The sequence below is a fragment of the Struthio camelus genome, chromosome 11, assembly GCF_040807025.1.
Source record: "Struthio camelus isolate bStrCam1 chromosome 11, bStrCam1.hap1, whole genome shotgun sequence".
In the NCBI taxonomy this organism is placed as follows: domain Eukaryota; kingdom Metazoa; phylum Chordata; class Aves; order Struthioniformes; family Struthionidae; genus Struthio; species Struthio camelus.
Genome location: NC_090952.1, coordinates 15,668,943 through 15,679,187, shown reverse-complemented (window position 1 = coordinate 15,679,187; position 10,245 = coordinate 15,668,943). Strand labels below are relative to the sequence as shown.

At 44.8% G+C, this 10,245-nt stretch overlaps 1 protein-coding gene across 7 annotated transcripts; it reads right to left on the bottom strand.

Annotated features, from left to right (window-relative positions):
• Positions 1–379: 379 nt before the first annotated feature.
• Positions 380–9,606, bottom strand: SLITRK4 (SLIT and NTRK like family member 4). 7 transcript variants are annotated; one of them, XM_068957282.1, is made up of 2 exons: positions 9,556–9,606; positions 380–6,858 (listed from the first exon to the last, which is right to left on the bottom strand). In XM_068957282.1, the coding sequence occupies exon 2, from the start codon at positions 6,806–6,808 to the stop codon at positions 4,295–4,297; it is 2,514 nt and encodes an 837-aa protein (XP_068813383.1). In that variant the 5' UTR covers positions 6,809–6,858; positions 9,556–9,606; the 3' UTR covers positions 380–4,294. The 7 variants fall into 7 exon arrangements, with proteins under 7 accessions (XP_068813383.1, XP_068813381.1, XP_068813380.1 ...); XM_068957280.1 differs by lacking the exon at positions 9,556–9,606 and adding an exon at positions 9,457–9,534; XM_068957279.1 differs by lacking the exon at positions 9,556–9,606 and adding an exon at positions 9,103–9,149.
• Between the last annotated feature and the right edge of the window lie 639 nt (positions 9,607–10,245).

The following is a 10,245-nucleotide window of genomic DNA, read 5'->3' as shown; positions in this document are numbered from 1 at the left end:
ACTTTCATTAAACAATATTAACAAATAAACTGTCCCAGGTGATTAGAATACATTAATATTTAACTACTTATTAGACGCTCTCTCCCATATACAAATGACCTGAAAGAGAATATTGCAGGCATTCAAAAAGTTTCCGAGATACAATTGTACCAAACAATTTTATTAATACTTCACCCGATTTTTTAAGTCGATACTGGCTAATATTTTGATGTTGCTGAAGGCAAACCAAAGTCATAAACAATGGTTTTCTTTGTTTTACATTGGACTGGATGTTAAAAGTAACTATTTTTATTATAAACTAATCTAAAATAGTAATGATCGAAGCAGGGTAAAAGCAATACATTTTGTTTTCTTTACTTTATTTCAAAATAGATTGATTTTAAATACATTCTTGTTATATTTTCTTCCCACTTCTTTGGATGCAACCAAAAAAAAAAAAACTCACTGTGCTCATTTCATACAATATCAATGTACAAATCATGCAAAAGATATTATAGATATTATACCACGATCAAGTTCTGGGTGTGTTTTGTTAACTCCGAAACATTTGTTAACAGTATTCACAAGGCCATGCTGTTCATAATTTATACTGTCCTTATGGCTTTTTTCAAAAAAAAAAATCATGGTAAAAAAAGATTTTGTAATATTAGATTTCAAATGTATTTCCTGTTAATCTGGAACACTAAACGTAAGATGTAAATTGTCTACTGGCCTTGCGTTCTGGCACCATAATAGTTGCTTTCTGACAAAACTGCACAAATTTTTTCTTTTTCAAGGAAATGATTATACTTTATTGATTTCATTTTTAAAAATGTAAACTTCTTTATAATACAATGAACACAACAGATTATGTTAACACCTTCACTGATTTAGTTCATGTCTATGGGTCTTAACAGCCATTTTACAAGCATGGCCACTCAAATCAATATAACGAGCAGGAAGGTCTGTCTGTTGAGCCACATCAAAGAGTCACTTTTCCAGATGATAGACTCACCGTAGATTTGAATGGACATCACATTAAAACTGCTGTATAGACACATACACTGTCTCAAAACATGGAGGAAATAAATTGACATTAAGGTTGTCATTCAAAGTAACAATATTACAGAAATAGTGTTTTGCCAGCTTCTGCATTCTTTACTCACATTATTAGGCCTACATATTGCACCATACATGTAAAACACTACGGAACAATTTCTATGGGAAGGTCCAGGCTGTGCAACCTTTATTGATGCTGGTGAACCTACACTCAACTGCATAATCCCAAAAGAGTCACTGGACAACTCACGGGAGAAAAGCAATCACTGGTGTGTGGTTAGACAACTGGGCTCTATGGATTATTATTACACATAGTAACGTTTCTGTGCCTGCTCCTTTTGAAGCCAACGACAAAGCCTCACCAAAGAGCCTCTCTTGAGCAAGTATTTCATTTTAAGCTCATGACTAATACCACGGCATATGATTAGGTTAAGCTGAAACGCTCTACCAGTTTAGGACCTCAATGAGCAGGAAAATCTGACCCGACATAGGTATAACAGTACAGTTCTTCCTCTCTTAATCAGCAAATAGAAGACTTCACCACAAGAAGAGAGGAAAACAAACTCAATTTGTCTAGCTGAGGAAGGTACGGTCGCTTGCCAACTGTTCTTTTAACTCAGGGCAACACCAATCATAAGCACATAAGTTTTAACATCACCTCAGACTCTTAGTTTATTTGCTCTTTTGATATGCTTTTTTAACACTGCCTCTCACCAGAAGGGCATGGGACACAGCACGACAGCTTGTGACAGTGTGCCGAAGGGTGTCACAAGCTTCATGCCTTGGCAAATCCCAGTGCACCTCGGCAAATCCCCAAAGCCTGCAGCCAGGGCAGAGTGGGGGCGAGCGACCCCATGTGCCCCAGCTGCCTGCGGAGCCGCGACAGGACATCACGGCCGGGTACCTTCAGCACCCCTTAAGCCACAGATTCCTGAAACAATAAGCTCAAATGCTCTCTTTAAAGCCTTGGCAATGTATTGCATCAACGGGCAGCTAGGAACTTTCTATGCCAAAATGCACATATGCATAGTAACCATCTCCTGAAAATCCCTATGACATTTTGAATTAAGTAAATTATTGTGCATGGATAACAGCAGCTTTTTGAAAGATAAAAGCCATTTATTTTTTATCACTTTATTATCTGAAGTCATTTATATACTTTGTGTTATGGAGAAAATAATAAAACAACCCTCTTTCCAGGTTACAAGAGCATAAATAAATGTGTCTGAAAGTAGAAAATGTCTTTTTGTTTTCACTTTCTTTTAAATAAAGAAGCTCTGATTTTTTTTTAAGTTTGTTAAAAAATATACTCCAGGCTGTTTGCCAAGTATCAGTTCAGAATAAACATTTTACAGCAGTGTCATAAAGCCCTGAAATTAGAGGTTTGCAATGGCAAAAGCTGATACAGCCTTCCCCACAGCAGTGTGGGTCTTGCTGTAATATTGGCTAGTTTCAAATTCATGAAAAACATTCATGCTTATTCCCTACTAATCCTAATTGATTTATTTATTGATTATAGAAGATGGATAGAAAAAAGGATCTGGAAGTAAAGGCGACAGAGGGTCTTATCCAAAACTCATTGAAATGAATGGAAAAATTCCTGTTCACATCAATGAACTTATGTTAAATCTCATAGTATAGATTTTCTGTATGATACTTTACCAGTACATCTCTACTCTCATCTGAAGCTACCATCTATCTGCGAGATAAAGTGGGTATTTTCCATTCTCCCAACTACTTTTTTTTCCCTAGCTATTCAGAATCAGCTTTCACAAAGGCAAGTTTTTACTCCCTATAGATATGAACTACACAATACTCTGAACTGAACTGAGACCACTATATTCATTTTACAGAGTGGTTTTAAATAGATGTGATTTGCCATATGGTTTACTGTTCTGACAGATTTTCTGACTGAGAGCAGTCAGACAGATAGTAAGAACAGAAATTGATGCATATATAATTAAAATACTACCCTTTACCATGAATTCCTGTAAATACTTGTAGCGAAAACTATTTAGATTAAGCTGTAGAACCCTGAAAAGCAAGACAACTGATGGCAAGTAATTGCCTGAGACACAATACTAAAAATCTAACGAATCTATTTTAAAATGCACCATTGGTAACAAATCTGAAATAAGATCATATGCTAATTTCACAAGAATAATACAGAACAATTTTATTATTATTATACCTGATCACTTAATTCTGGATAATTCTATACATCACATCCCCAGTTTCTGTTTGGTATATTGTTCTGTTTTTATTTATATTGAATGATTAATGCATTGTGATCAGGGAAACAAGTCAAGCATATTAAATACATATTAAGGAGTACATATTTTCCTACTTAGTATACAAAGTATTTCATAAATATGAATTATATTACAAAAATAGTTTCTGCTACGCTCACACAGTAAGCACTTTGACAATTTTGGACAACCTGTTAGGGTTGCAAGTGTTCCATGTAACTGAGAAGGAACTCTAGTTTTAATTGGAGATGAGTCTTACAACAGATTCTGCATAAACATCAAATATTTTCTTCAGATCACCACAAATGCCGCAGAAGCCAGGTTGGGTTGTTTTTTTTTTTTAAATTTTATGTATAGACAGGTATGTTTCAAGTGGTCAAATTTATTTCATCGGTATGTAATGCATGGTATATTTTAAACAAATATTTGCACAATTTAACATTATAATTCCAGTGGTTTCAAGATGCAGGCCATAAATGTAACCAATTTACACATACTATCGAATGTTCTCTCTTTGCATGCTTGTTACTTTTCAGATAATCTTTAAACAGTGCCATTACAACACCATAAATCAAAGGATTACTCCAGTTCCACCAACTTAAATCCACGTGCAGGATGAAGGACCCAGCTGAGGTACAAACATCAGTACCAGGTTTCTTGTGTTTGCTCTAACAAATCACAAGGAGACGAAGGTTTAGCATTTAAGGTACAAAACATATATGCCTCTTGAGGTTAAATTCAGTGTAACGTGTATAAAGCATCCCTTTGGCAATAGAGTTTGCAGTATCCCTACAAGATTCCACAGGGCACGAGCTTTATGTAGTAAAACCTATTAAAGAATTTCTCCTCTACTTGACAAATCATATGCAGCTACAGTTAATCAGATACCCTTGGATACACCTGCCTCTATGCCTATCAATATAATATAGTATTTGGAAGTTAAAAGTCAACAAAAGGCACTTTCATCATTAAATAAATGTCCTCTGTAGGCAATAAGATTGCATGACCTATATTTTATTCAATGCTGTTTGTTCTTCAAGGACTTGAAGGTAGTCAGGTGAACCCTGAAGTTTAGCTTTTAGTTCAAAATATTCACTCTTTCTTTGTTCCACTACAATTTTACTATGATTACCACCTATTAGAGATTTCTTAGTTTTTTTGTCTTGTTGTTTCTCTGGGTAACGTATTTCAAAGCCACTGACCCCTATGCTGTTGTATTCTTTTTTACTCTCGAGAAAATTCTGAATAAATACATTGGAATCCCTCCCAGGGAATAATTCATCCAGTTCATCAATTGTGCTAAGTCTTTTTCTGGTATCCACATGCAATAAATCTTTCTCCTTGTCATTAATATTTCTCAGAATTACTTTTTGCCCTGGCGGATCGGCAAATGTGAAGCCCGTTTCAGACTCCTTTAAGCCACAGGTATGACTTTTGCTCATCTGCTCAATGGTTTGAGGAATGAAGGCCTCCGCACCTAGTCCGTCTTTTTTGTTTGATTTGTGATCATGCTTTCTTAGCTGCAGCTGCATAGAACTGCATTCTTGGTTTCCAATCCCCTCATGCTTTACAGTCGGTTTTTTGTTGCGCCGAAGCACAAAAACAAGAAGACAAAAAGCAACAAACACTGTTAAAATAAGCACAACTAATATGCTTAAAATCAGGATGGACAGTGGAACTGGGCCCCCAGGAGGACTCCGAACTGGTCCCAGCGGTGTTGTAAAAGTGACAGCAGGCACAGGACTAGAGAACAGAGCAGATGGCTTGTTTAAGAGTTTAGGACAGAGGATCTCATTTTTCAGAGACTTCAGTTCAATATTAGCAAACTGTACAGGTGTTTCACATTTCAACTCCTTCACCACAATACCTTCATTTAGTTTTTCAAGCCACAGCTTTAAAGCAACTAAATCACACGTGCAGTCCCATGGATTACCTTCCAAATCAATTTGTGTCAGAGATTTTAGCTGATCAAGAACGCCACTTACAGGTAAATACATGAAATGATTGTTCCTCAGATTCAGTCTAGCAAGCGGTGCACCAGTAAAAATGTACGCTGGCAAGCTTCGCAGGAGATTGTTGTTCAGGTAGAGCAACTGCAAATTTGGCATTAAGTCAAAAGTGCCTGCTAAGATTTCTTTGATAACATTGTATTCCAAATACAGATATTGCAAATTGTGGAGGCCAGCAAACATTTCTGGGCTCAGACGCTCTATCTGATTGCCATTGAGATACAATCTCCGTAAATTTGTAAGGTTGCGGAAAACTTCTGCTTTGATTACTGAAATCCGATTGCTGCCTAAATGTAGTAAATCCAGCCCCTCGAACTCAGTGAAATCTGTGGTGTCCACATCCTTAATATAATTGCCATTTACATGCAGTTTCTTGGCGCTTAAGGGCTTTGGTACGAGCTCGGCCATTGACTCTATATTTCTTTCCTGGCAATTTACACTTAATCCCAGGTCAGAAGGATGTGTTTTGCAAACACAGGGGACTGGACAAGGCGTTAGAGGAGGCACCCTCGTCTGATAAGATACAATTTGACTGAGATTGCGATTAGATAGCGCTTTGCCTGCTACTATCCCCGAGATCTTAGAAGGATTTGTAGTTTTTGGAGGCTTTGTGACTAATCTGTGCATTGATGTCTGCGTAGTGTGGCCATTAGGTATGCTGTAGCCGGGCTCCAGCTGTGAGGGAGGCAGAACGCGCACGTCGAAGTCGCTCCCCGTCCCCATGGAGCACAGCTCTTGCTTGTTGGTTTCTTTCAACAGCCTTCCATACAAGTCACTAGGTGTCTCACAGATAGCTTCGCCAATGTAGATGTTATAAGGCATGTTCTCCAGCCACGCTTTCAAAGGCAACAAATCACAAGTACAATTCCAAGGGTTGTCTTCCAGCTGCAATTCGACAATTCGCCCAATGTGTTCCAGAACTCCAATGTATGGAAGCTTCTGTATTCGATTCCCTCGTATATCCAGATGGGTTAGAGAAGCAAATCGAAAAATATTATCAGGAAGGAATGAAATCAGATTGTCATTAAGGATGAGGACTTTCAGCTTGTGAAGCTTATTGAAGGCTCCCCGTTCAATAAACTTGATTAAATTGTAGTCAGCTTGGAGATACTCCAAGTTCTCTATGCCAAGGAAGGTATCAGCTCGGAGAATCTTTAATTCATTGTTATTCAAGTGCAACTGCTTTAATGCACTAAGACCCAGGAATGCTCCTCCCTCAATGTTCTGTAATTTATTATTACCCAGTTGCAAGGACACTGCATGTGTAAAATTAAGAAAGGTATTTGGATATAGAACAATTAGCAAGTTGTTTTGAAAGTTGAGGTGGTAAAAATTAGACCACGGTGGTTTAAGCTGATTTGGTCGGTAGACTGCAACCTTCTCACAGTTGACATAGAGTACATTCTCAACTGACACACAGGAGCAAACATTGCAAATTTCCACAGATATATCAGCATCTGCAGTTGTAGAAGAAACTGGAGATGACAGAACCAGAAAGAGCCACAGAAACATCTTCTTGCGATCAGCAAGCAACCTTAGGCTCCTGAACAAAGATAAAGAATCTAAAGAAGAAAGAAGGAAAGAAAAAAGAAAATGTTTTTCAGTTGTCATTGTTCCAAAAAGTCTTTGGGTTAAAAACTGTACTCCACTGAGCTACTGTACCTGCCAAGGATTATAGATAAACTACAAGCACTGAATTTCAAACAACATGAAGGGTTTTAGCAACCCAAACAAATACACGGGAGCTAGAATTTCAAATATGGAATGCAGATCTCTGTAGACAAACACAAATAACTTTGTAAGGTCTATCAAATATATTTCTCCTTCTCACACACGTCAAACATGCATAACTAACAAAGTAAAGTAACCAAAGGAGACTACAATTTTACGCACATTTACTCTCCTCAGTCCTGCACTGCTCACATGTTGCCGTGCATTTCAGGAATGTTAAACAAAAAGGCTGACGTTATGCATGCCCAAAAATCTGAGTTGGGATAGCACAATATAGAAAGGATGAAGCTGCTGGCACAAAAAGCAGTGCCCACATTCAATGTATATTTATCTATAGCATCGACGCATACAGCTACCACTACGTTAATATTGAGATTCACTCAAGGGATACATAGGCATGCACGCACGTTTTTTGTCACTTATTTTATCTAGTTTAAGTAAATATGTGGTAAATTGATCACAGAGATACAATGACCTATCCATAAATTGAGACGATCAGCTCTAGGGAACCAATGGAGGCACACAGATGTGGAAGAAGCATGCACAGGCATACAGTCCCATCCCTAGGAATAACAACAACACCCTGACTTACAGGGCGAAACAAAGTCACAATTCACCCGCCTGACACTACTGAAACCTGAGAAGAACAACTTTTTTTTTTTTTAAAAAAGAGAAGCTTATATAATTTGCTCTCATCCTTGCACTGATACAGAGGTGGCTTTCAAGAGCCCTTCGCACACAGCCAGGCCAGCTGAGCTGCCATTTTTCACTCAGAAAAACTGAAGCCACAGGATTTCCTCCGAGTTACAGCCTGTTTTTTCCCCTCAACAAGCCAGTCAATAATCAGTTGCTTCCACCCACCTTCCCCATTCCCCCGCTTCCCAACTTGCCCCTTTCCTTTCATATTGTGGGAAGCAACCGAGTTGGAAGGAGGGAGCCGGGATGCAAGTGCAGGAAGCTGGAGCCAGCTGGAAGGAGGCGAATCGGGCTGGAGGGAGCCGCGAGGAGGGGAGGATGAGCCGGGGGACCTGGGAAGGAGGGCAAGGGAGGAAGGAAGGGAGGACAGGAGGACGAGAGGGAAGGAGGGAGGCGCTGGGAAGAGGCACGGAAGGGAGAGGGGAAGGGGGGCGGAAGGGGTCGAGGAGGCAGCGGGCAGCGCGGGGGAGCAGAGCAGCCGCTGCGGCTCCCCGGCGCGGGGCAGCCCGACGCCCCGCTGCAGCCGCCCCCCGCCGCTCCATCTCGCCCCGGCGCCCGCCTCGCCCGCGCTCCGGCCCCTGCTCCGCCGCGGGACCCCGGCGCACTGCGCCGCGCTGGCGGCGGGTCGGCGAGCCCGGCCAGGAGCGCACACACTACCGCAATTTTTTGCCGCAACACGATGGCCGGAGCCGGCTCGGCTGGTGCCGGCTCCCCTCTGCCGTGGGCGCCCCGACGCCCTCCGCCTCCAGGCGGGGGAAGCGGAGGAGGGACCCTGGCGCGCACACACACTACACACGCACCGCACACACACACACGCCGGGTGGGAAGGGGGCACAGCGCGGCGGTGCAGCCCCGCATCCCTTTGCAACAAGGCACAACCGCCCCCCGCCCCCCCCCCCGCAAACACTCCCCGCTCAGCATCTTCGCAAAGTCCAGCCCGCAGCGCATTCACACCCCTTCCCCGCGGCACAGATCCTGCCCCGTCCCTCCCACACCTCCTGGTGCTGGCGCATCCGGCAGCGCGGCCCCGGCCCGCCGCAAAGGCAGCGAGCAGGCACCGCTCGCCGGAGCTCCGAGCCGGTGCCCAGGGAAGCGGGGCAGAGGCGAGCGCGATGGGAATGAGGCTCCGGGAGGAAGCCGCTGTCGCCTGCTCGGCTTTGCCTCTCCCCCCTCCTTAAAAATAACAGCAGTAACAGCTGTAGTAATAACAACAAAACCTCCGGAATAATTAAAAATAAAAAATTAAAACGCCAACATAAAGGCAGCCCCCGCCACGGCCCCTCTCCCCGCCCGCACTCACACGCCCGGCGGGGCGGCCGCCCGCCCCCGGCGATGCTCCCGGCGGCGGCGCTCCGCGGCGAGCCCGGCACCTTCCCTACCTCGGCGGCCGAGGTGCCCGCGGCGCCGCTCCCCCCGGCGCGCTCTCGCCTCGGGCAGCTCCGCGCGCGCGGCGGGTACGGGCACGGGCGGGCGCACCCGCGGAGGCAGGCAGGGAGCGAGGCGCAGCGCGGCGCGGTGCTGCCGGTCCCCGGCGGGCTGCGCCGCCCGCAGCGCCCGCCCCGCCGCCGAGGCGCCCCGCGCACACGCGGCGAGCGCAGTCCTCTGCGCACGGGCGCCCGCTCCCATCGCGCTGCTCTCGCCCCCCCACCCCCTGCACGCCGGGAGCCCCCCCCCCCTTCGCCGCGCGCACACACACGCACACGCACACGCACACACCACACCACACAACGCACCCCGAGCGCTCGGGCGCTGCGTGGAGGGAGAGCCGAGCCGCCGAGCAGCAACCCGACCGCATGGCCGCCGCCACCCCGCCTCCCGCGGGGCGCCGTTACCTTCCCCGGGAAGACGCCCCGCTGCGCCCCCGCGGAGCTCAAGCCGGCGCGGCGGCGCCCCCCGGGGCGGCGGGAGCGGCGGGGCCCCGCTGCCGCCACCTGCGCTGCCGCGCGGCGCCCCGCGGCGCTGCCATGGGCCGCGCAGCCACAAGTGCGGTGCCGGGCGCGGGCGCGGACACAGCCGGGACGGTGCTGCCGCCACCGCCGCGTGGGAAAGCGGGGGAGGAAAGGACTCTCCCCCTCCCCGCCCCCCCCCCCGAAAGAAAGTAGAGGTGGAAACGGAGTGGGTAGGATGATAACATTTGCTGCATCTAATGCGAATTACAATTATGGAACAAAATCGCTGTGAGGAGACATGCCCGGCCCGTTCTTAAGACAACACAGCTATTTATGTTATCTCCAGCTTTCTGGTTAGGTGAAATTGCTCCTCTGCTTAGGTAACAGCTGCAGTCTGATGAAAAAGACCCTCTAATGTTATGCACTTGTGCAAAACAGATTCTGCTAACTAAGAACTCCTACTTATTCTACATTTCATAATGTAATTTGGAATGATAATGAACATCCCCAAACAAGGTGACATCTCTTTCCCAAGGCGGAAGAGTCAGTTAACCAAATGAAATCTTGCAAGGGGAGTTCCACTGTTTGTCCTTTAGTATGAACGTTAATGTAATTCAGTTAGAAAGCTGTTTA